This window comes from Oncorhynchus gorbuscha, linkage group LG08 (assembly GCF_021184085.1).
Source record: "Oncorhynchus gorbuscha isolate QuinsamMale2020 ecotype Even-year linkage group LG08, OgorEven_v1.0, whole genome shotgun sequence".
Taxonomy (NCBI): Eukaryota; Metazoa; Chordata; class Actinopteri; order Salmoniformes; family Salmonidae; genus Oncorhynchus; species Oncorhynchus gorbuscha.
Window position 1 is genome coordinate 54,009,984 of NC_060180.1, and position 27,033 is coordinate 54,037,016.

Genomic DNA, 27,033 nt, shown 5'->3' on the forward strand with positions numbered 1-27,033 from the left:
AAGGCTCGACCGAGGATGTACTGTCTGCGACAGCTGAGGAAACAAACTCTTGGACAAACTCTTCTGGTTCGGATCTATACGTCCATCATTGTCAATCCTCATCTCTTCTATCACCATCTGGTTTGGGTCTGCGTGCTGCAAGTGCAAACTGCAGCGCATTGTTCGGTCTGCGGAGAAGTTCGTAGGCTGTCACTTGCCCACCATCAAGGACCTGCAGAGCTCCAGGACTAGGAAGCATGCAGGTACGATAATTTCCTACCCTGCCCATTCCAGACCCCCCATCTTTCAAAGACTCCACTCTGGCAGACAGGTTAGGCCAATCATGACCAATACCGCCCTCCCCCTGAACAGTTTCTTCCCTGCTGTGGCCCTCATCAACCAGGCTCATGGGGATTAAGTGACTGCATTGGGACGATTACTGCACCTTGTCATCAATGACCTCAAATACCAATCTGCACTATACTTCATTTTCATTATGTACACCTCTGGTCTTCCTCACAACGCTGTATATGCACTGTGTAAATCCCTCTGTTTATATAGATATATATTCCCACTGCGATCAGCCTAAACTCCAGTGTTATGTTTACTGTACCGATACTGTATATGCTGTATGATGTTTATGTGGACTTGTCTATTTTGTTTGTATATTGTCTATTGCTGGCAGCACCTTCACAATGAAGCAAATTCTGGGTATGCGTAAATGTACAGTACTTGGTGAATACAGGTAATTCTGAAAATGAACATGGTCTTTATTCTTGATCTTACTTTTAAGACATAATTCCTCAAAGACTTGATTTAATTAATTGTTAATGAAGTATTAAAGTAGTTAATGGTGATAAAAATTGCTTGCTGTCAGACAAGTGCCGGGAGTTATCTCTTGGCCCCTCTGGTGAGTGAATAGCCTGAGGTGATGCCCTCAAAAAGACTCAATTGAATTAATGCCACAGCCAAGGTCGTGTGCCAGAAACGCTTTTGGGGAGCTGAGCATGTATAGTACATTTTTTTCCATAGAAGTTGAAGTTTGGGAATCTGGAACCAAGTAATTTTTGGTGCATTGTTGATTTTAGTTTTTGGTTTATAAATATGGTTTGTGTCATATTAGATATCCTGTACTGTACACATTACATTGCATTACATTTAAGTCATTTAGCAGACGCTCTTATCCAGAGCGACTTACACAATGGTATTATCTTCTACTGACTATATCGTTCTCTTTTGAATAACCTTCATTTGTTCATACTTGTATAATAATAACCTTGATATGCCTGTTGTCTGGACCCATGTGTAACTATGGACAGGAGACCCTCTTTCTTGAGACCCTTGGGTTTGATGAAATCTTGCACTGTACAGGGATTCATAGTAATCTAAAAATAAACCTAGCTCTAATCGAACAAAGGATGTACCAAATCAGTAACAACGGAATTAGGCTACAAGAGGAAAGTCCATTGAATAAAAAAAAAGAACAAAGACAGAGGGTACCTGCAGTTTGATGAATAGTTAGTAGCTATTATTGAACTAAAATACATGTCTCTATAAGCCCGAGCTTACCATCAGTGCCCTCCTGAAATGAATTGCATAAAGCCTCTGGACTTAAAGTATATTGCACACACTTTCATTATTGATTTAAGTCATCAGGTGTTGTGGCACATCTGTGTATGAGGGTACTGTACTATGGTCATTTTAATAACTAACCACAACAAATGTTATTGGGTTGTTGCTGCATGTGTTCTGGAATTAAAAAAATTGGTTTGGTTAGTATGACCTTACTGTAGTGTATGTTTGTGTACAGGTTTCTTAGATGGGGTGACCCGTTGAAAATCATGAAAAACCGACATACTATGAAACCTTGCACTAGAATGTTAAGGCTGTCATTCTGTCAATTATAGTTTAACAATCTAGCTTTTGGTACTAGAATGAATAGTAGACTGTTTTAAAATATGATAACCATTCATGTTAACAGCTTTTATATTTTATGACATTTAGATTGATAGTACTGTCTCTCTTCCCCTGAATGGTGTTACAGTAGTGGGACAGGGACCTTTCAAGCTATAAAAATTCACAAAATAAACCTTTAATCAATATTCTAAAGTACTGTACATTGAATTATGTTGTTCATAACATTTCAAAATTGAGTCTAAATAACACATAAACCGTATAGGATGACAGTGGAAGGAAATAACAAGGGTAGGAAAGAAAGGACACTGAATGAAACTTAGGATAGAAAATATGCTCAATTTGTGAAAGGGGACAGCATTTAGGGAATAATAGAGGTGTAAAAGCTGTGCAGACTCCTTTAGTTATATTTTCATCAGGAGCTTGGAATGTCCCCAAAATGGTAAAAACACTGTGTTATCTATAAACCTCTACAAAATCTCATTGATACTCTAATGTGCCAGGTGAAGTGGGACACTAATGTATTTCTAACGAGAAAATAGTGCCCCACTTCATCTACTTAAGTGTCCCACTACAACTTAGTGTCACTTACTGTCACCCCCCCAAATGATTATTTGTATGCTCCTTGCAGTACTGGTGTGTAATCATTAGTCCAAACAGTTGTGTTTTGCAACTAAAACGAGAGTTTATATTGGAAATATTTGTCACATTTGCTTCCTTTTTAAGAAACGTCTTGCAAAAGTATCTGCATAATGAATACGCCCTTTAGCTACTAAACTTTGCTATGATGACCCATCTAAAGGCTCTATTTAATCTGCATCGTTTAAACCTTTCAGATTGTGCTATAGAAATGTATATGTCATTTCCGATTGAGCCAAGATATGCACCGTTTACCGGGAATTCAGTCTCTGATAACGCGGGAATATTGCCTTTAAATTTCAATCACGCTCTAATGCTGAACTTCCGCGATATGGATTTATACCAAAAAAGTCCACCACACACGTGATGCACTTCTATTGATTTAGGGCAACAGTGTTAAAACTGAAGACAATAGAGTTTTTAACATATTCTACCCTAATCTATGTTTAGCCACAATAATAGATGGTGGCCATTGACTGTGCCCGACCATAGGAAACATTTCTTTACACAACACTGGTCACCAACACTTGTCCTGGGGAGCTACAGGGTCATATGTAGACTTCTGTTTGTGCCAAAGAGCAATACTTTAACATTTTCCTTCATTCCACTAATGATCAAGCCCTTGATGATTGGAATTAAAGCCTGTACATGCCAGGACCAGGGTTAGTGTCCACTGCTCTATGGTGTGATTTAATAGGCTAATTGTCATTCTTGGCAGTACTGGATATGTTGGTATTTGTAAATACAGATTCTTACTGGGTTAACAGCTTGACTTCTCCTCTATCATGCCTTCTACCTTTGCTGAAGATCTAACAACATGGCAAACCAATTCACAATTCTAGTATTACAAGCCACTTTACTTACAGAAAACTACTTGGCTAATTTGGCAAGCATACTAATTCACATCCTCATTACAGTAATTCCAATTAGAAATGCAAATTAGGGAGCCACATCTTTGATTAACTGACAGAAAGTTCCTTGTTGGTTTGTGGATGTCCTCCTAGACGTGTGCTGTTGATGTAGCTCTACCATAATGTATTGGGAGATATAATAATTAACCCTATGATGCTAAAATGAGTTATTTTTAATTACCAGCCATCCCTCCCTCTGAGTTGCATCTCACAATCTGGACTCTCTTCAACTTTCCTGTGTTAAATATGATGCAGAATGATGATATGCTAATTACAGTAGATGGGCATTGGGATTCATTATGTCTGGAATTTACATATGAGCTAATTATCATTTAATGAAACTAATTACTAATAATTTACTAATTAAAAGGATGATATATCTCATTATGTTTCTTTCCCTCTGTGATAAATGTGTTAATGACATTCTCTCAGATATTTGTCAAGTCTAAATGTGTTTTTATGTAATGTTTCTTTCTTTGTCAGAGCAATATCCATGACCTAATCAGAGACCATATTTAAGATCTATTGTTTCAGCTCTTTTAGAATTTCACACATTTATTTTGGACTTTAAGAAAATAATTGCTTCAAAATCTGTTTGAAATCTGTATTACATTTATGTATAGTTATTTTATGTAAATTATTCTGAACATTTGAAAAATACTGCTACGCAAAAGCTGTCTGGCTGCCCTCTTTCCTGTGTAAAATTGCATGTGTACATTGCCCTCTTTTGGGCAATAATAGGAAGTGCAAACTTATTTTGCATCAATACCTACGCCAGTAAACATATTCTCATACAATTATACAAATGAAATGAATATATAACAAATGAATATAACATGAACAAATAGAAGCCTACAGCAAATCACTAACAGAAAGCCCTTTATTAGTTTTTCAACCTCACAAGTATTTCATTCCACAATACATTTTTACAACATGGTTTACAGCTTTACAAAATCAGAGAACACTAAATAGATTGTGCAAACACAATAGTTCTCTAATATTACAGATAAATATGTCAAATCTCTATAATGTACTTGTATGTAAACTTCTGTCACTAAGTATGAATGTAAACACCAGTTACTGATATGAATATAAGAGTATCACAGTAAGCTATTTGGTTAAAATAAGTAGGTGCCATCCCAAAGGAAAACATTACAACATCCACACAGTGCATGTCTTAGATACATGGTCTGTAAAACCAAATAAAACCAAATACTTTGGCATTTACCACATCTACTGCCATAAAAGTCCTCTATAGCTATCTTGTTAGCTCAAACAATTTGGCAGTGCATAGGAAGCTTAAGAAATCACCAAGTTCCACTCACACTCTACAAATCTAAGATCATTGCATAGAAGAGATTCTGACAGATGACAAGCGAATGACAGATGCTAGATGCAATATACTATATCTATCCCCAAAATCATTTGATTTCCTTATATAATAAATTGTTATTTTAGATCAAATCTGCATATTATCTGTCACTCAAATTCTTATAAAATATACATTATATTCAACACCATCAATTAAACCAAAGATTTCTCACAGCAATAAAAATAAAATACAGATTTCCAGCACCACTAAACTGCATTAGCATTAATTCTAGAATGTTTGCACCTTTTTGTGTTGATCATTTGTAATGCAAAGTAGTTATCTTGTTAATATGGTTATCATCATACAAAAGCTGAGGCAGAAATAAAAAGATCCTCTTGCTCAAAGTGAGTTTTGAATGAAAACAAGGTCAATGTATTTTCTTTTTCAAACTGTTCATTATCAAAAACGTATGGAGATAGAGAGAAACAAGACTGCCCTGCAATTGTATTATGTTGCCATGAAAACAGCATTTCCCTCCACTGTAATTTATAGATATAAAAAGAACATGATGTGTCCTTGGATAAAGAAGCTGCTGGTGTTTGTGTGGTTTTGCCGCTGTGTCCACACTGCATCTTGTGACCGGTGAAGCTGGGTATATGTGCAATGCGGTGGATACTCCTTGCACCTTGACTCATGGCAGTCGGGGAGAGGAGGGAGGGGAGGATGAGGTGGAGGACGTGGATGTGGGGGACAAAGAGGATGAGTTGGAAGAGGGGGAGTTGGAGGAGGAAGAGGAAGATGAGCAGTAAGAGAAATGGCTGGGTCGGCCATTTTGGGTTTGAGACGAGAGGGAAAGATTTTGACGTCTGTCATTGAGAGACGGGCTAGGAGGGACGAGACGACTCAGATTAAGAGACGGGATGAAAGACTTGTGTGAGGAGGATGGGAAGGATGAAGGTGATTTAATAGGGTTAGGCACTGAGTTAGGATCTGGGGATGACGTGTTTTTTCCAGAGCTATGACAAAAGGCTGGGATCTTAGAAGCAGGTAAAGCAAGGAAAGAATGGTTACTATCCCCACCTGCTTTCTTAGTACTTCTGATGGCCTGCGAAACAAAGATGGCAGGAGACATGGAATGTCAAGAAAGGCAAAAGAAGTGTTATTATACAAAGATAAATAAACAATTTTACAAAGCAAACAGATGGCACTAAAATACACAAAAAAATATATGATTAATTGAAAATATAAACAACCACAGGGAAACAGATGAAGTCAGGAAATGATCTGAAGGGTTAATGATGCCCACTAATTAACCAATTAAATGCACTTACTCATCAAGCACACGCAATGTTTATGACATAAATATCATGCTACTCAGGGTGAGATGAAGAGGGTTAAAGAATACTTGGATAGCTGACAAAGGGTGAATTTACATGGATCATTTGAGTTGCTTTAGTTTAAGTTTAGAGAATCGCATTTGTTTGCAAAAAAATGAAAATGCTTAATTCAAGGAGATCTTCAAAAAGTGAAGTAAATATGTCCTTGGCAATCTTCTATCCTTGTCTCCATCTCCAAGGGACTGAAAGTTACATGCTGAGCATGCTCATGGAGCATATAGACGTGAAGAGGGTACATATGGTAAGTCAAAAGGTCTTGAAGACATAGGAGAACAAGACAGAGAACGCATGGATTCAACAAACATCTCATAATTGTACAGTTTCCAATGCTTTACATGAACGCACTTCTCTACATCATGAAAGTGGTTGCTCCAATACTTCCTGACACAGGCCATCTTATAGTAAAACTACCTGTCGAAACTGCTTCTGATTGCCCTGGAGCTTCTGAGCTTTTCCTCCTGGTTTGTCAGCTGACCCGGCTGGTTGCTGCCAGGACTTTGCAGATGCAGAACGTGACATCTGACTTGAAGAAGGAGAGCCACTGGTATTCTGTAAATATTCAAACAGACAAAAAGAAACACAAAAATGATACTGTATTTTAGGGACGGATTGTGAAAACACCTAAGAGCCGAAGCAACAAAGAAAAACCTGTATCCAGAAATAAGATTCCAGCATGCTTACAGTAGGTTTGTGTTTCCCAAACTGGGGTACAAGCAGGGGTAGCTCTAGGGCATAGCCTGATACATTATCTGTAATGGTGGATTTTGTGTTCACCTGTATTTTATTTTGTATATGTAGGGAGCTGGTGGGTCAATTTATGAGTACACAACTTTTTTCCAAGTTTGGGAACCACTGACCAACCTGCACCAACTCTGAGAGCAGAGCATGCACAACAGAACCACAAGTACAGTATAAAGCCAGTCATTTTAAAGCCTGTCACTTTAACCCAGACAAAGTTAACTGTTCAAAGTTCACAAAAACACATCATAGCAATCCAGATCCCAAGGGACAACAATCATGTCAGCTGACACCACAAAGACAGCTTATAAGCAGAGGTAGATCCCAGTTGTATCCCCAGCAACACCTGAAAAACATGTTAATCTTTATTGGTTAGAGGTTGGAAATCTACCAGGGACCCAGCCACCAGTGCAGTTAGAGGGAAGCAACTTTAAGAGAGACCTGTTTCTTGGAGCTGCTCGTGATGGACGGTCTGGGAAGCTGTGGAAGTTGTGGTTTGGACTTCTTACTCTGAGGATTAAGGGACTTAGAGACCTGAGGAGGGGCAGACCTCTTGGAGGGACTGCCCTCCCTCTCTTGTTTGAGTTTCATAGTGGATGGAGACTCTTCACAGGAGTCTATCTTAAGTGCAGAGGGGCTTATATTATCCACGATGATCTCCCGCTTTTTAATGGTCTCATCTAAACTGTTTCTGGACTCGTAGGTGTTCTTACAGATCGCCTCTGTTCTGTGTTTAGAGTTTGACCAGGCGAGAGTGCTTGATGACATTACGTTATTCACAGTGGTGAGGTGATTGGAGTCAGTTTGGGGTTTGCTGCTGTTGATCTCAAACCTCTTGGTCTCCTTCATGTGTCCGTCCTCCCCGTCCTCATAGACCACCACCTGGAGCGTCTTCTTGCCTGTTTTGGTCCCAGTGCGAATCGCTTGGCTGATGGCCGCCAGCTTTTTTGTTGGGAACTTGAATTTGAACTTATTTTTGGACTCTGGTTTGCTGTCATTTGAGGACTCTGTTTTAGACTGTTCTGGCGATGAGCACTCTGATGTACTTGTCTGTTGCGCAACCACAGCAGGAGAATTACTGTGACCGTTTGCAGTGTTTTCTGTCACTGCTGTCTTATTTGCCTGTTGGAGATCAGTGTTAGGCTTTACCTGAGGTACATTCTTCTCTGCTTCCTCGTTCTCCTCTTCAATGCTCTTCTGGTGCAGCATCACATCCAGCTCCTCCTCACACTCAAAGATGGTGGACATACGCTTGTAGGCCGACCGGATGTCCATGGGCTCATCGAATATGATGATCACAGGCTTCCTATCGAAGCCACAGTGCTCCTCCTGGCTGACGCTGGTAGTGGTGTCGTTCCCCACCTTGACGGTCTGAACCTCGGACCCGTTGGTCCTACTTACTATCTCCTGGTACTGCCTGGTGGACAGAGCCTGCACTCTGTTGCTGGTAATCATCATGAAGGAGATGTTCTCAGGGGGAGGAGAGCCCTCCTCGTCGGGGAGGTCAGGGCTCAGGCTGCTGCTCTCCTCTACATACCGTGGTGCTCTGCCTCTGGATGACCTAAATACTACCTGCTGGCTCTGGCTGTCATCCAGGTTCACACTCTCTACTGGTGGAGGAGACACTGGACTACCTGAACCCTCCTGAGCTATAATAGTCATAGACTGATTTACTGGTACTGGTGGAGATGATGGTATACTGTTAGCAGGATGAGTGCTGAATTCGGTAGGTGCAGGTAAGTCCTTCTTCTCTGCAGGTATTGTAGAACACACAGGTTCAGCCACCTCCTCTTTCTGACTCTCAACAGGATCCTTCAGCTCATTCTCATCTACGAGGCTCGCCTTCTCACTATCTTCTCCAACTGCTATCTTTTGTGTTTCAGGAGGACAATCTTCGCACTCCACCACTAGAGGTGACTCATCTGCTGTTAGTAACTCTAGCTGCTGGGAGTCAAGCATATTTGTGTTTGCCACCTGTGAGGGGGACACTGTTCCCTCTCTCCCTTCCGATTGGTCTGTTCTTCCCGATGGAAGCTTTTCATTGGATATCTGTCCCATAACATAATACATGACCTGGGAAAAAAGGAGGGAAATATCTATTAACATTAAAAAATATATACAGGTAACTGCCAAAATAAAGGAAACACTGAGTAATTTAGGAATACAACGTATATTGAAAGCAGGTGCTTCCACATTGGTGTGGTTCCTGAGTTAATTAAAGAAATAAAACATCCCATCATGCTTAGGGTCAGTTGACCATTATTTTGGATACCATGGCTAGAAGAAGAGATCTCAGTGACATTAAAAAAGGGGTCTCAAAGGAGCATAGAGGGTTTAAAGACATTTTGTGTGTCTCAGTCACCAAATCTCAACCCAATTCAACATTTATGGGAGATGGAGCGGTTCCTGCGGCAATGTTTTCCACAACCACTATAAACAAAACACCAAATGATGGAATTTCTCATGGAAGAATGGTGTCGCATCCCTCCAATATAGTTCCAGACACTTGTATAAACTATGCCAAGTCCCATTGAAGCTGTTCTGGCCACTCGTGGTCCCATGCCCTATTAAGACACTTGATGTTGGTGTTTCCTTTATTTTGGCAGTTACCTGTATATACTGTATTCAGACTGAGGAACATGGGTAATATGGGGATGAAAGACTTACCCTGGTACACTTTGGTACAGTGTCAAATCTGTTTTCATCGGTGTTGAGCACACATTTGTCTTTACCCTGGTTCTCCTGACTCTCCTAGGACAGTTTAGGGGATAACATCATTGCACAACAGCTCTTTGAATTCAGTTTACACTTTCATTTACAGTGACGAGACCAGCCATGGCAGCCAAGAGATCATGCGTAGAACACTAAGGGAAATAGAGTCAAGCACAATGTGATACGAATGTGATAAGGGAACAAAATATCAGATGCAGATTCATTCACAAAGCCAGGCAAGCACACTGCACAGTGTGAATGATTAGTCCGTAATCTCAAAGTGGAAGGGAACTGGAAATCAAGAGCAAATATTTTCCAACACCAAGAGACACCATACATCTTTTATATGAGACATCAGTCAATTCTTTGAAAAGCAGAGATAACATTTTCATGAGAAGAAAACATGAGAAACACCAAACCTCCGCCCCCAGGCCATTCCAGAAGCAATAGCAAAACACAGCAATGAGTGGCAGTCAGACCAGTATTCAGAAGCACATTCAATCACAAGCAAGCTCTAGATCCAAGCTTAGAACAGATTCAGAGGCTGATGAAGCTGAAAGCACAAACAGTCAGGCCCCAGATCAAATTAGTGTTAGAGGCCTAGATAAGCATTGAATTAAAAATCCAACCTTATTTACATAAGTATTCAGACCTTTTTCTATGACAATCGAAATTGAGCTCAGGTGCATCCCGTTTCAATTCAACATCCTTGAGATGTTTCTACAACTTGATTGGAGTCCACCTGTGGTACATTCAATTGATTGGACAATATTTGGAAAGGCACACACCTGTCTACAGTTGACAGTGCATGTCAGAGCAAAAACCAAGCCATGAGGTCGAAGGAATTGTCCGTAGAGCTCTGAGACAGGGTTGTGTCGAGGCACAGATCTGGGGAAGGGTACCAGAACATTTCTGCAGCATTGAAAGTCCCCAATAACCCAGGGGCCTCCATCATTCTTAAATGGAAGAAGTTCGGAACCACCAAGACTCGTCCTAGAGCTGTCCGCCTGGCCAAACTGAGCAATCGGGAGAGAAGAGCCTTGGTCTTGTCACGACTTCCGCCGAGGTTGGCTCTCCTGCCCGTTCAGGCGGTGCTCGGCGGTCGTCGTCACCGTCCTACTAGCCACTACCGATCCCTTTTCGTGTATCTGTTGGTTTTGTCTGATTGGTTTCACCTGTGTGTTGTTTAGTTAATTAGTGTCTGTATATAATGTAGGTTGTCCCGCCCTTGTTTTGTGCGGAATTGTTTATTTTGTCATTCATTTCGTCTGTCGGTGTTATTGTGTTTCTTATTCTCGGGTTAGTCTGTTATCCTGTGTTGGATAATTTCACCCTGTGTGTATTTGGGTTGTCCGTGTTTATTTTGTTCACCTGAGAATAAACTTTATTATCGCTATCTGCTCTCTGCGCCTGATTCCACCCACCTTGATTAGACGTGACAGGTCTAGCGTTGGTCTAGGTTAGACTACTGCAATGCTCTACTTTCCGGCTACCCGGATAAAGCACTAAATAAACTTCAGTTAGTGCTAAATACGGCTGCTAGAATCCTGAATAGAACCAAATGTTTTGTATCATATTACTCCAGTGCTAGCCTCCCTACACTGGCTTCCTGTTAAGGCAAGGGCTGATTTCAAGGTTTTACTGCTAACCTACAAAGCATTACATGGGCTTCCTCCCACCTATCTATCTGATTCGGTCCTGCCGTACATACCTACACGTACGCTACGGTCACAAGACGCAGGCCTCCTAATTGTCCCTAATTGTCCCTAGAATTTCTAAGCAAGCAGTTGGAGGCAGGGCTTTCTCCTATAGAGCTCCATTTTTATGGAATGGTCTGCCTACCCATGTGAGAGACGCAGACTCGGTCTCAACCTTTAAGTCTTTACTGAATACTCATCTCTTCAGTGGGTCATATGATTGAGTGTAGTCTGGCCCAGGAGTGTGAAGGTGAACGGAAAGGCTCTGGAGCCCTTGCTGTCTCTGCCTGGCCGGTTCCCCTCTTTCCACTGGGATTCTCTGCCTCTAACTCTATTACAGGGGCTGAGTCACTGGCTTATTGGTGCTCTTTCATGCCGTCCCTAGGAGGGGTGCATCACTTGAGTGGGTTGAGTCACTGATGTGATCTTCCTGTCTGGGTTGGCGCCCCCCCTTGGGTTGTGCCGTGGAGGAGATCTTTGTGGGCTATACTCGGCCTTGTCCCAGGATGGTAAGTTGGTGGTTGAAGATATCCCTCTAGTGGTGTTGGGGCTGTGCTTTGGAAAAGTGGGTGGGGTTATATCCTTCCTGTTTGGCCCTGTCCAGGGGTATCATCGGATGGGGCCACAGTGTCTCCTGACCCCTCCTGTCTCAGCCTCCAGTATTTATGCTGCAGTAGTTTATGTGTCGGGGGGCTAAGGTCAGCGTATTCGTCAATATTCCCATCTGGTGTCCTGGAGGGCATGTCCCCAGGTGATGGACAAGTGATCCACAGTTTGTTATATCTGGAGTACTTCTCCTGTCTTATCCGGTGTCCTGTGTGAATTTAAGTATGCTCTCTAAGTATTCTATCTTTCTCTCTTTCTTTCTTTCTTTCTTTCTTTCTTTCTTTCTTTCTTTCTTTCTTTCTTTCTTTCTTTCTCTCGGAGGACCTGAGCCCTAGGACCATGCCTCAGGACTACCTGGCATGATGACTCCTTGCTGTCCTCAGTCCACCTGGCCGTGCTGCTGCTCCAGTTTAAACTGTTCTGCCTGTGATTATTATTATTTGCTGGTCATTTATGAACATTTGAACATCTTGGCTATGTTCTGTTATAATCTCCACCCGGCACAGCCAGAAGAGGACTAGCCAACCCTCATGGCCTGGTTCCTCTCTAGGTTTCTTCCTAGGTTTTGGCCTTTCTTGGGAGTTTTTCCTAGCCACCGTGCTTCTACACCTGCATTGCTTGCTGTTTGGGGTTTTAGGCTGGGTTTCTCACAGCACTTTGAGATATCAGCTGATGTACGAAGGGCTATATAAATACATTTGATTTTGGTCAGGGTGGTGACCAAAAATCCGATGGTCACTCTGATAGAGCTCCAGAATTCTTCTTTGGAGATGGGAGAATCTTCCAGAAGGACAACCATCTCTATATCACTCAACAAATTAGGCCTTTATGGTAGAGTGGCCAGATGGAAGCCACTCCTCAGTACCCAAGAAGACTTGAGGTTGTAATCACTGCCAAAGATGCTTCAACAAAGTACTGAGTAAAGGGTCTGAATACTTATGTAAATGTGATATTTCAGTTTTGCTAAAATAAAAAACACAATGTTTTTGCTTTGTGATTATGGGGAATTGTGTGTAGATTGATGAGGAAAAATAACAATTGACTCAATTTTAGAATAAGGCTGTAGCGTAATCAAGAGTTCTGAATACTTTCCAAATGCACTATATAAGCAATGAGTGCAGGCCTCAGGTCAGACCATAGGCACACCACACACAAGGGGTTAGTAATAAGGCATCTGTTACCTTAGGGACTTTGGGTGAAAGGGAGAGCTCTGGTTCTATCTGTCTGACTTGTGATGCAGTGCTTGTGAGGTCTACAACGCACTTTGTGCCTACATCTCTAAGAGTGCACTTCTGAAACACCTGAGGAGGTCAAAGTGCACTGATTAGATCACAGATTCCAGATTGCATGACAAGGGCTCTGTACAACAAATGCTGAGTTAAATATCACACTATCTGATGTATTTGGCTATTCTTGTTCACACAGACATTCCTTCATTGAACAACAGAAGGTGACATACATGTAAAGTGTGGGTCCCATGTTTCATGAGCTGAAATTAAAGATCTCAGGAATTTTTCATATGCACGAAAAGCTAATTTACCTCAAATGTTGTGCTCAAATTTGTTTACATCCTTGTTAGTGAGCATTTCTCTTTCGCTAAAATAATCCATCCACCTGACAGGTGTGGCATGTCAAAAAGCTGATTAAACTCAGCACAAGTGCACCTTGTGCTGAGGACAATAAAAGGCCAATTTTAAACATGTAGTTTTGTCACACAACACAATGCCACAGATGTCTCAAGTCTTGAGGGAGTGTGCATTTGACATGAATTTAGTGTTAACTTATCTACTATAAGCCAGCCTCCAACGTCGTTTTAGAAAATGTGGCTGTACGTCCAACCGTCCTCACAACCGCAGACCACGTGTAACTACGCCAGCCCAGGACTTCCACATCCGGCTTCTACACCTGCGGGATTGTCGCTAACCCAGACAGCTGATGAAACTGTGGGTTTGCACAACCAAAGACTTTCTGCACAAACTGTCAGAAACCGGCTCAGGGAAGCTCATCTGTGTGCTCGTCATCCTCACCAGGGTTTTGACCTGACTGCAGTTTGGCGTCGTAACCAACTTCAGTGGGAAAATGCTCACCTTCGATGGCCATTAGCACGCTGAAGAAGTGTGCTCTTTATTGATGAATTGCGGTTTCAACTGTACTGGACAGATGGCAGACGTATGGCGTCATGTGGGCGAGTGTGTTGCTGATATCAACATTGTGAACAGTGTCCCATGGTGGTGTTATGGTATGGGCAGTCATAAGCTACGGACCACAAACACAATTGCATTTCATCGATGGCAAATTGAATGCACAGAGATACTGTGACGAGATCCTGAGGCCCATTGTCATGCCATCCCGCTGTCATCATCTTATGATTCAGCATGATAATACACGGCCCCATGATTCAGCATGATAATACACGGCCCCATGATTCAGCATGATAATACACGGCCCCATGTGTCAGCATGATAATGCACAGCTCCATGATTCAACATGATAATGTACAGCTCCATGTGGAAAGGATCTGTACACAATTCCTGGAAGCTGAAAATGGTCCAGTTCTTCCATGGCCCCAATACTCACCAGACATGTCACTCATTGAGCATGTTTGGGATGTTCTGGATCGACATGTACGACAGCGTGTTCCAGTTCCCGCCAATATCCAGCAACTACGCACAGGGATCGAAGAGCAGTGGGACAACATTCCACAGGCCACAATCAACAGCCTGATCAACTTCATGCGAAGGAGATGTGTCGCTCTGCATGAAGTATCTGTGAGCAACAGATACAGATCTGTATTCCCGGTCATGTGAAATCTATAGGTCAGGGCCTAATGAATTTATTTAAATTGACTCAGTACCTTATATGAACTGTAACTGGGGTGGCAGGTAGCCTAGTGGTTAAGAACGTTGGGCCAGTAACCGAAAAATCTGTCATTCTGCCCCTGAACAAGGCAGTTAACACACTGTCCCTAGGCCGTCATTGTAAATAAGAATTGGTTATAGACTGGCTTTTCTAGTTAAATAAAGGATAAAGAAATATAGAAGGAAAGATTGCAACATGCAAATTGTTGCATTTCAATTTTTGTTCAGTGTAGTAATGCATGTACACTAGTGTTAATGTTTATGTTAAAAAGGTCCAAAATGGACAAATGCTTTGTACATACACTATATAGACAAAAGTATGTGGACAACACTTCATATTAGTAGATTGTACGACAGCGTCTGCTATTTCAGCCACACCCATATCTGACAAGTGTATGAAATCCATTGACACACATTGTCAGTAGAATGACCCGTACTGAAGAGCTCAGTGACTTTCAACATGGAATCGTCATAGGATGCCACCTTTCCAACAAGTCATTGTTAAATTTCTGCCCTGCTAGAGCTGCCCCAGTCAACTGTAAGTGCTGTTATTATGAAGTGGGAACATCTAGGAGCAACAATGGTTCAGCACCGAAAAGTGGTAGGCCACACAACCTCACAGAATGGGACCGTGCTGAAATATGTAGTGCATAAAAATTGTATGTCCTCAGTTGCAACACTCACTACAGCGTTCCAAACTACTCTGGAAGCAACGTCAGCACAATAACTATTTGTCAGGAGGTTCATGAAATGGGTTTCCTTGGCCGGGCTGCCTAAGATCACCATGCGCAATACCAAGTGTCGGATGGAGTGGTGTAAAGCTCGCCGCCATTGGACTCTGGAGCAGTGGAAATGCGTTCTCTGGAGTGATGAATCACGCTCACCATCTGGCAGTCCAACAGACAAATCTGGGTGTGGCGGATGCCAGGAGAACGCTACCCGTCCAAATGCATAGTGCCAACTGTAAAGTTGGGTGGAAGAGGAATAATGGTCTGGGGCAATTTTTCATGGTTCGGGCTAGGCCCCTTAGTTCCAGTGAAGGGAAATCTTAACACTACAGCATACAATAACATTCTAGACGATGCTGTGATTCCAACTTTTTGGCAACAGTTTGGGGAAGGCCCTTTCCTGTTTCAGCATGACAATGCCCCTTTGTTGAGATCAGTGTGGAAGAGCTTGACTAGCTTGCAGAGAGCCCTAACCTTAAGCCCATCGGACACCTTTGGGATGAGTTGGAACGCTGACTGCGAGCCAGGCCTAAATGCCCAACATCAGTGCCCGACCTCCCCAATGCTCTTGTGGCTGAATGGAAGCAAGTCCCCGAATGGAAGCAAGTCCCTGCAGCAATGTTCCAACATCTACTGGAAAGCCTTCCCAGAAGAGTAGAGGCTGTTATAGCAGCGAAGGAGGGACAAACTCCATATTAATGCCCGTGAATTTGGAATGAGATATTCGACGAGCAGGTGTCCACATACTTTTGGTCATGTAGTGTATTTGTGGTATGTACAGTTGAAGTCGGAAGTTGACATACACTTAGGTTGGAGTCATTAAAACTAGTTTTTCAAACACTCCACACATTTCTTGTTAACAAACTATAGTTTTGGCAAGTCGGTTAGGACATCTACTTTGTGCATGACACAAGTCATTTTTCCAAAAATTGTTTACAGACAGATTATTTCACTTATAACTCACTGTATCACAATTCCAGTGGGTCAGAGGTTTAATAAACTAAGTTGACTGTGCCTTTAAACTGCTTGGAAAATTCCCAAAAATGATGTCATGGCTTTAGAAGCTTTTGATAGGCTAATTGACATAATTTGAGTCACCTGTGGATGTATTTCAAGGCCTACCTTCAAACTCAGTGCCTCTTTGCTTGGGAAAATCAAATGAAATCAGCCAAGACCTCAGAAAAAAATGGTAGACCTCCACAAGACTGGTTCATCCTTGGGAGCAATTTCCAAATGCCTGAAGGTACCACGTTCATCTGTACAAACAATAGTACGGAAGTATAAACCACATTGGACCACGCAGCCTTCATACCGCTCAGGAAGAATGTACTTTGGTGCAAAAAGTGCAAATCAATCCCAAAACAACAACAAAGGACCTTGTGAACATGCTGGAGGAAACAGGTACAAAAGTATCTGTATCCATAGCAAAAGAAGTCCTATATCAACATAACCTGAAAGGCCGCTCAGCGAGGAAGAAGCCACTGCTCCAAAACTGCCATAAAAAAGCCAGGTTACCATTTCCAGCTGCACATGGGGACAAAGATTGTACTTTTTGGAGAAATATAATCTGGTCTGATGAAACAAAAATAGAACTGTTTGGCCATAATGACCATCGTTATGTTTGGAGGAAAAAGGGGGAGGCTTGCAAGCCAAAGAACACCATCCCAACCGTGAAGCACGGTGCGGGGGTGGCAGCATCATGTTGTGGGGTTGCTTTGCTGCAGGAGGGAGCGGTGCACTTCACAAAACAGATGGCATCATGAGGCAGGGGAATTATGTGGATGTACTGAAGCAACATCTCAAGACATCAGTCAGGAAGTTAAAGCTTGGTCGCAAATTGCTCTTTCAAATGGACAATGACCCCAAGCATACTTCCAAAGTTGTGGCAAAATGGCTTAAGGACAACAAAGTCAATGTATTGGAGTGGCCATCACAAAGCCTTGACCTCAATCCTATGGACAATTTGTGGGCAGAACTGAAAAAGCATGTGAGAGTAAGGAGGCCTGCCAATCTGACTCGGTTACAGCAGCTCTGTCTGGAGGAATGGTCCAAAATTCACCCAACTTATTGTGGGAAGCTTGTGGAAGGCTACCCAAAACATTTGATCCAAGTTAAACAATTTGAAGGCAATGCTAACAAATTCTAATTGAGTGTATATAAACGTCTGACCCACTGAGAATGTGATGAAGCTGAAATAAATAATTCTCTCTACTATTATTCCGACATTTCACATTCGTAAAATAAAGTGGTGATCCTAACTGACCTAAGACCGGGAATTTTTACTAGGATTAAATGTCAGGAAATGTCACTCTGTATCTGACAGAGTGTTTATTTACCTGTAGTTCCTTCATGAATGTATCCTCCTCATCCTCTTCTTCATCCTCCTCTTCCTCTGGCTCAGCTGAGGCTGTGATAACAGATGTGGTTTGGGGCTTGGGCTTGACCTCTGGGGGCTGTCTGGTGGGTTTGGGACTGGGTTGAAGGAACACCTCCTCTTCATCGTCCTGAAGGGGATAGTAAAACATTGACTTGGAAACTTGAAAACTGTCTTGAATAAATTGACATTCTATCCCCCACTAGGTCATATGTGCATAGTCTGCATTCACTACTAAAGATTCCATTTGACTTGCAGTGTTACAAATATTATGTATATGAATGTTGGGTCACATGTTGAATGCTTATTTCTAGACACTGAGGTTATCCTTTTGAAGACAAATGTCTTGGAATGTTGCTTGACTAGGGAAACTGCCAAACAAATTAGTCACACACCCGTGTGGTGGCAGCTTCGTTCCTGGTAGTAAAGACGACTTCTCCAGACCTCCCTGTGGTCAGCCCTGGGCTTGATGGTGAGGTGAAGAACCTCCGTGGTGGGGGCGGTGGAGGGGACTTCCCTGCTTTCTCTGGGCTGTTCCTCATCTCTCTTTCCACACTGGGCCTGCGAGGCTTCTCAACCATAGGCCTGTGTGGTCGCTCAGGGCTGCCCTGAACAGTCATCTCAGAAGCCACATTAGCTGGCTCAGTGGGTTCTGTCAGATGACGACACACAGACACAGACAATGTACTGTATACTGTATAGAATGTACTGTACTTTACAAAACAGAAAATAATATTGATATATCTTCGCATTTAGTTAAGATACTAATCCTAAACTGAACCCAAATAAAACAGAACACATGTCCTTCCATAGTTTCCAACATTTTAATGGATCTATTAACTTCCAAAGTTTCTTACCTGGAAGAGATGCCTCAGTAGGTTCAGGAACATCCATCTTGTCTAGCAGTGGAGTGTTGAGGGGCATCTTTGGGTCTGGGAGGGTCTGGGGGATAGATGGCTGGTCTGGAGCTAGGTGTGGATTGGGAGACTGAGACTCACTCCTCCCCGTCTCGGAAAACTCTAAGTCAGGGATGGCCATCATTAGGCTGGCCTTGGCCTCCTGGAGAATCTGCTCAAACTGACTCCCAGCAGGGGTGGCTGATCTCTGTGGTGGCCTCCCCTCATCCAGGTCCCCCTCTCTCTCTGCAGCCTATATGGTGGGAGAGAGAGGCCCAGACATCTCAACTCATACCAATCTGAAATTTAGACGCACTTTGCTGAGATTACTTTCTGAGAGAACTGGCAGAAGCCTATGATTAATCAGTTATACTATGCTCTATGATTATATTACACAGTAAGTAACAGACCACTGTGGTTTATAGACACTCTCCAGTTCAACCTAAGACACTTTGTCTCATTGAAGTCAATTAGATAATTGCTGAGAATATATAACAGACGGATGACTACCTCAATGTCCATGAATTTGTTTTTGATGCTGCCCCTGTTGGTTTGGTTCTCCGCTGAGCCAGGTGGTTGTGTGGTGGTCTCAGTGCTGCTAGCCGTGGGGGCCGGTCCATCTCCGCACCAGGTGATCATTCTCTTCTGCAGGGCTGGGCTGTTCTCCCGACTGCGGGGACTGACCTTGGCCACGGTGGGGGAGTCTCGGCCATGGGTGGGGGTCAGCGGGGGGGCTGGGGTGGTGGTGGTGCGGCAGGGCCACTGAGTGCTGACACGGTTGCATATCGACGGGAGAGCTCTTCACACGGTGGATGACGACAGGAGACGTGGGGGCCATGTCTGGCCTGACTGCGGGGTTCTGGCCCTGAAGCTGGGGTAGGGGCGGTCTGACAGAGGACCTGGGCTGGGGATTGGGGGACTCCACGGTGGGGCGATTCCTCAGTGGGGGATCGGACTGGGCAATGGCAGGCTCTACTACAGCCCCCTCTATGAATGCTTTGGCTGCTCCAGGCTCGGGATCGTGAGGATGATTCTCTGTGACACATCTGAAGGGAACGCAACATGACTTTATTCGACTACTCAGATCATCAATCATCCTCTTACATGTTATGGAGGATATACAGGGGCAGCATGTACCTTCTGAGACCGCTGAGAGCTTCTGTCAAGGCTTTGACCCTCTTAAGCATGCTGTCCATCTTGTGAGGCTCCTCCTTCAGAAAGTGCACTGCCTCTACCTCCCCACGCAGAACTGTCCGCATCTTCCCCTGGAGGCTAGGAAACTCACCTGACGAAGGAAGTTGGGCCATCAATCCAAATGTTGTCACACATTCAAAGAGGCATCAGCTAACCCTTACCTTAAAACATGACATAACTGGCTGTGAATAACTATTGGATTTGATTAATGCTGCTACTGTGGCTGTGGAATAACTCCTGCTATTGGTAACTCTGAATTGCTTGCACAACATCTTCTACCTGTGGTCAGTGATGTGCTAACCTCTAGCTGCAGCCCCAGACAGTGCTCACCTTTAAGCCCAGCCAAGACCTCTCCCACCCTCCTGAGGTTGACAGCTCCCTCCTCCACATCCCTGAGGGTGACTGACAGCTGACCTGGGCAAGAGGACACGTCTCTTCTCAGACAGTCTACGTACTCCTCCAGCTCCCTGAGAGACATAGGTTAGGTTACACATCTGGCCATTACATTACAGTAAAAATAATTGTCATGCTTGGAATGACAAGGAAAGACATTGGAGATTGGCCTGGCCCAATGCTGTGATTGTGTTCACCGCGCAACAAATAAATAGTTCAGTTTTTCACTTCTCATAGCCTCCGTAGTTTTTGCATGGTGATTTCTCTTAATGTAATAACCAGCAATAGACAAGATGGCAGAAAACATTGAGTTCATGACATGCAATTGATTTCAAACTTTTGCAGTATAATGTTATAGATAAGATCATGTTTAAAAACCTAAGCTTCCCATTACCCTTCGATACAGTTTTAAGCTAGCCCTGATGTTATGCCAGGAGGGAAGTTCAAACATAAAGATACAGTACAGTGTTGCTGACAGAGTAGAAACCTGTTTGACATGCTCAGTCAGAAGCTATTTGTTGACAACAGTCTGACAAGCGCAGTCTCTGTGTCAGCTGCTGCAATCAAAATACTCAAAACAGGTGTTTAACAACCAGATGCAGAACAATGACCATGACTAATGTAAACTTATTTTAGTCAATTAAATTCCTGCTGAAATGGTCGAATGTAAAATGACCATAGCGGTTGGATTCTTCTGAAGCAACAATGCTTCATCCAAAGTCACACAGCAAGTACATGCGTGTCTGGACCTAAAAGGGACTCACTATCCAAAATAACTACGGTAAGCGTGACAAAGTGTGACAAATAGCTGTTTCCCAATATCTGTTTTCCCATCCAAAAAGTGCTCTCAAGATTACATAACAGCTACATACAGTATATGATAACAGTTGTTCAACAGGTTTTTTCTAACGCCCCCAGTGAGCCTATCTCCAAGATGAATTTAGTCCAATGAGCTGACATTGACTCCATTATTTATCTCTCCTATCACAGTCTGTAACACAGTCCCCCCAGATCACAAGGGAAACAGCCTCACTTGCATATTTAAACATTGTGCAACATTATTAGACATTTTTGGCAGAACACCAATGACTCATTCCATAGCTGGGATACTGTATGTACCACATTCCGGGTCAGAGGAGGCTGGTGGGAGGAGCTATAGGAGGATGACTCATTTTTGCATAACATTTGTTATATCACTGGAAACCGATTGCATAACCACAGTTGATTTATTAATCCCACTTTAGCTGAAACTAATTGCGTAATTATATTACTTCACATTTCAACATGAGATAACGCAGTTAGTTCACAATGTTAGTTTCAGCAGCTGCAGTTTTGCCACATAAAAAAACAAATATGGCATCTGGAGCGGATTGCTATCGTCTGATTACTGTTTATTGTTCCAATTGTGAATGTTGAAAGGCTACCATAGCACATCAAATTAGAATTCTAATCCAATGCCTTAAAATCATAATATTTAAGTATGCAAGGTAGCATTTGGTTGGTCGGTGTATACCATGTGTATCCTGTTCATACGACTAATAACACTTGAAACTCGAACTTGGAAACTAAGATCATATTATTTACTCTTTTTTGACTAGCACCAAAGAGTATGCAAAAGTAAGATAGGCAAAATAAAGTCAATGCCCTCATTAAATGTCTATCCTGTCAATCAGTTTGTGGGGCTCTACAATACTTCCAAACCCTTACCTGAGCTGGGCTAGTACTCTCTCCTCCATGGCCAGGTACTTGTGTCTCTCCTCATCCACTGTGGTCCTCTGTCTCTGGGCAGGCTCTGTCTCATGCTGCTGTCTCTGTAAGGTCTCAGACATAACCCCAGTCAGCTCCTGCTCCGCTCTCTTCAGCATCACCCTCACACTGTCTTGGTTCTGCATCTGTGGATGGATCATCACACCCACTGGTCTCAGGACTCTCAGTGGTATTACAAACAGTATATCTAATGACTTATATACAGCTATTTGATGGATGAATGTGATGAATGTAATGGCTGAACTTGTTTTTGGAGGACGACATAAAAACCTAATTAAGATGTACTGTATATATGCAGATTTGGATGATCGTGATGTGTGGCTTGAGTACCCAAATCTGTTGATCACATACAAAAATACACCTCATAAAAATATGCTGTGTACATGTCCAGGTAACTGACAAAATAATGGAAACACTTGAGTAAACAAAGCAGGTTCTTCCAATCAGGTGTGGTTCCTGAGTTAATAAAGCAATTAATATCCCATCGTGCTCAGGGTCATGTATAAAAATGCTGGGCAGGCCATTATTTTGGCTACCATGGCTATACAATGACAAGGACTTCATCCACAGGGCACGAGTGGTCACTGAATGGTTTGATGAACATGAAAACGATGTTAACCATATGCCATCGCCGTCTCAGTCACCAGATCTCAACCCAATTGAACACTTATAGGAGATTCTGGACTGGCGCCTGAGACAGTGTTTTCAACCACCATCAAAAAAACACCAAATGATGGTGGAATAATGGAGTCACATCCCTCCAATAGAGTTCCAGATACTTGTAGAATCTATGCTAAGGTGCATTGAAGCTGTTCTGTCACTTCATCAAGGCACTTTATTTTGGAGTTCCCTTTATTTTGGCAGAGTTACCTGTACATTGTATCTATGCAGATAACGGATTAATGTAATGTGCAGGTGGCTTGACTACCTGTAGCTGTCTGAGATGGTGCAGCTGCTGTCGCAGATCAGTGACGTTCCTCCTGACAGTGGTCAGTGTGACCTGCAGGGCGGGATCAGGGGGATGGGCCTGAGAGACTAGAGCACTGGCGGCGTCTGCCAGGAGGGCAGGGCTTCTGGCTGCAGGAACTGGTGACACTCCTACATATCAGATCAGTTAGACACAACTCTATGAGTAACTGTAATGTGGGATTAAAATAGGGAAGATACAAAATAACTTTGATTAACCATGTATGGAACAACAAAAAAACGAATACAACACTGACTTTGTAACACTAATATAGTTGTGTAATAACAGTTACCTGCACTGTTGTTTACATGAAAAGGAGAAGCAGTCCTCCCATCTCTCTCAGCTGGCCCAATAAAAAGTGCATGCTGAACAAGGCCAGCAAGACTGGCGATCTGTTGTTCCATGGCCTTCATTCTCTCACTGCCAAAAAACAATACATGTTTGGCCCAAAACAATACGGTGCTACCTACGTAGTTCACAATACTGTGCTATGTAATTATTATAATTTTAAAAATATTTATTTAACCTTTATTCAACTAGGCAACTACGTAGTTCACAATACTGTGCTATGTAATTATTATAATTTTCTTATTTTTTATTTAACTAGGCAAATCAGTTAAGAACAAATTATTATTTACAATGATGGCCTAGGGACAGTGGGTTAACTGCCTTTTTCAGGGGCAGAACAACAGATTTTTACCATCTCAGCTCTAGGATTAGAGCCAGCAACCTTTCGGTTACTGGTCCAACGCTCTAACCACTCGCCTAACTACAATACATTGTTAACAATACAGTGCTATTTACTTCACAATACAGTGCTATGTAGTTCATAATACTGTGTTGTGTCGTTAGTTCACAATACAGTGCTATGTAGTTCATAATACTGTGTTGTGTCGTTAGTTCACAATACAGCGCTATGTAGTTCATAATACTGTGCAATGTAGTTCACAATACAGCGCTATGTAGTTCATAATACTGTGCTATGTAGTTCATAATACTGTGCTATGTAGTTCGTTACTGTGCTATGTAGTTCATAATTCTGTGCTATGTAGTTCATAATACTGTGCTATGTAGTTCACAATACAGTGCTATGTAGTTTCATAATACTGTGCTATGTAGTTCATAATACTGTGCTAGTGTATAACAATATTGTGTTATGTAGTACTGTGCTATGTGCTATGTTCATAAAACCCCAAGTTCAAGTGGTAGTTTGCCTCAGACTGCCCAGCCCTTCTCTCTGTTTTTTTGTCTCACCTGGTCTGAGGGTCATTGGGGGTGAGGGGACCCTGGAACAATTTGTCGCCATGGTGCCCTGGGGGGAACTCCAGGAACACAGGAGAGGACACAGAGGACACACCACCCCTGGTCCTGTTCACCACCTCCACAGTATTACCATTACTCTCCCTCCGCAGGGACCGGCGAATAGGAGACCCTCTCTCCGGGGCCACAGGGCCATGGTTGTCAATCATCCTGACCTCATTCACTCTGTGAGGGGAAGGTGGTGGCGTTTTGGTGCCGAACGTCGGTAGTCCCTGGTTTTCACCATATCTCCGGCACTTCTGCCTGTAGAGGGAGTGCTGCTGCTCTGGGTTCTCTGAATAGGAAGCTGTGGACTTGCCCGAAGCCCGGAGGAGGCCACCACCCATGTCGACCACGTCCCCCATGTGGCTGCCCCCCTGTGAGGAGGCGATACTCAGCCGGCCCTCCTGGACAGCATAGGGGTCAGTGACGTTGACATACAACCCGCCGGCACGCACCAGCGCCATACTCTTACTGCTCAGGTCCTCATCAGGTTTGACATCTCTTCTCTCCAGGATGGCGCTGGGGCAGGGGGTGACGGACCTGCTGGGTGGCCCGCTGGACATGCTGGCCCTGGGGAGGGTGGCACTGCCTGGCACCCCTCCCCCAGCCTGGCGACCATAGGGGATCCTGGAGGGGGAGGAGGGCATGGAGCGGGCCATGGGGGGAGACATGGACCCCTGAATGGCGTGGGTAGGAATGCGGGTGGATTGTAAAGTGTGGACAGGGCTATGACTTCCATACAGTATCTCTCTTGGTATCTGTAGACAGGAGGAAATTCAGAGAACATATCATCTTAAAGTCAATGGAAAGAGACCAGAAAAGCCTGCTAATACAAAACTTGATGAGCTATGCAGAGAGATTCTCAGTCATTAGGTTAGCGGTATGTCTGTGTCCTCAACAATTAATCTATAAAAAACATCTTCTGTTGTCCCTCCCTGACTGTCATACATGTCAAAATATTACCTTCAAAATGACAAATCACAGACAGAACGAGGATCTGTTCTGACAAAGGCCATATACAGGGTGTGAGAGAAACAGAGAGGAAAATCACATCCACAAAGGTTGAATGGTACCATAGCTAAACAACACTGTCATGCCTCGCCATGTACAGAGCAGACACAGAGCGTTTGTTGTGTTCACTATGAGTGCAGGACAAGATCAATATGCAGTATGAGGAACTCCTAACATGACCATTGCATTGACATATAATTCTCCCTGATCTGCCTCTTTGTCTGTACTCACTTCCGATCCTTTTCACAACAACAATCCAAAAAGATTGTTTACATCATCATACTGTCAAATAAAATGGACTCCTTTCCGTGAAACAGTCAATTAATCTTGATGTTTAAACATACAGCACGGCTTTACGATGACCTTTTTTACAAGGAGCAAGTGTGTGCCAAAGTTGAAAAATGTAAGAGCACACAGTAATCTTTGTAGTAATGGTGCAAGCATGGCAATCATGAATCTGCGCTCAGTGTATTCTTCATGGCACTCACGGGCTGCGGTACAGTGAAGTAATCATTGTAACAATTATCATCTGGGTGATTTTTAAATAGGCACATATGCGAGTAAAATGGTTGCACTGTAGAGCCCTCTGCAGCTAATCTTTTATCTCCAATTTCATGGTATCCAATTGTTAGTAGTTACTGTCTTATCGGTACAACTCCAGTACGGGCTCAGGAAAGACGAAGGTCGAGAGCCATGCTTCCTCCGAAACACAACCCAACCAAGCTGCACTGCTTCTTAACACAGCGTGCATCCAACCCGGAAGCCAGCCACACCAACCTGGTCAGCGTGCACTGTGCCCAGCCTGCCACAGGAGTCACTAGTGTGCAATGAGACAAGGATATCCCTACCGGCCAAACCCTCCCTAACCCAGACAACGCTAGGCCAATTGTGCATCGCCCCATGGACCTCCCAGCCACGGCCAGCTGCAACAGAGCCTGGGCTAGAACCCAGAATCTCTGGTGGCACAGCTAGCACTGCGATGCAGTGCCTAAGACCACTGCGCCACCCGGGAGTACTTACTGCAGCTAATCTAAGCAAATGTAGGCTAATATTTGAGTTTTCTTTTGTACACTCTTAGAAAAAGGGTTTAAAAAGGGTTCTTCAGTAGATACCTTTTTGGTTCCAGGTAGAACTCTTTTAGGTTGTATGTATATAGAACCCTCTGTGGAAAGGGTTAAACCTGGAACCAAAGGGGTTATACCTGGAACCAAAAATGGTTCTTCAAAGGGTTCTCATATGGGGACAGCCGAAAAACCCTTTTAGGTTCTAGATAGCACCTTTTTTAAAGAGTGTACATACACTTCAGATCATGTACTGTAGCAAATCTAAGCAAAAGTACAGTAGCCTGATAGTTGACTGTAGTCTCAAGAATATACTTCTTATAGTACTCACACTCTTCTTAGTCCTCGTGCTACATGCTTTACCTTCAGCAGTTCAGCAGATTTGAACAGAGATAAGAGAGTTCTACAATGGTTGCATGATGCAAGAGAGGTGTGGGCTAACTTGGCTCTCTGCTATTTCATAGGGATTGTTTATTCCCCCTTCATAAGGTGGCGTGTCATAACAGATACAACTGCAATTTGAATATTCCAGTATTAACCCTAGAGTCAAAGAGGTGACCTCATTTACAACGACCGC

General features: G+C 43.1%; 1 protein-coding gene across 1 annotated transcript in view; it reads right to left on the reverse strand.

Annotated features, from left to right (window-relative positions):
• Positions 1 to 4,305: 4,305 nt before the first annotated feature.
• LOC124040665 (sickle tail protein homolog) overlaps positions 4,306 to 27,033 on the reverse strand; it is a 57,215-nt gene continuing 34,487 nt past the window's right edge. The window contains exons 6-20 of the mRNA XM_046357744.1: positions 24,337 to 25,142; positions 23,375 to 23,502; positions 23,044 to 23,213; positions 22,056 to 22,240; positions 20,286 to 20,422; positions 19,899 to 20,046; positions 19,365 to 19,807; positions 19,092 to 19,114; positions 18,723 to 19,014; positions 18,261 to 18,517; positions 17,828 to 17,995; positions 13,087 to 13,206; positions 9,558 to 9,641; positions 7,332 to 8,963; positions 4,306 to 6,701 (exon numbers count right to left, since the gene is read on the reverse strand). Coding sequence (XP_046213700.1) covers positions 6,549 to 6,701; positions 7,332 to 8,963; positions 9,558 to 9,641; positions 13,087 to 13,206; positions 17,828 to 17,995; positions 18,261 to 18,517; positions 18,723 to 19,014; positions 19,092 to 19,114; positions 19,365 to 19,807; positions 19,899 to 20,046; positions 20,286 to 20,422; positions 22,056 to 22,240; positions 23,044 to 23,213; positions 23,375 to 23,502; positions 24,337 to 25,142 — 4,746 coding nt within the window. The 3' untranslated portion in view covers positions 4,306 to 6,548. The remainder of the gene's footprint in view (positions 6,702 to 7,331; positions 8,964 to 9,557; positions 9,642 to 13,086; positions 13,207 to 17,827; positions 17,996 to 18,260; positions 18,518 to 18,722; positions 19,015 to 19,091; positions 19,115 to 19,364; positions 19,808 to 19,898; positions 20,047 to 20,285; positions 20,423 to 22,055; positions 22,241 to 23,043; positions 23,214 to 23,374; positions 23,503 to 24,336; positions 25,143 to 27,033) is intronic.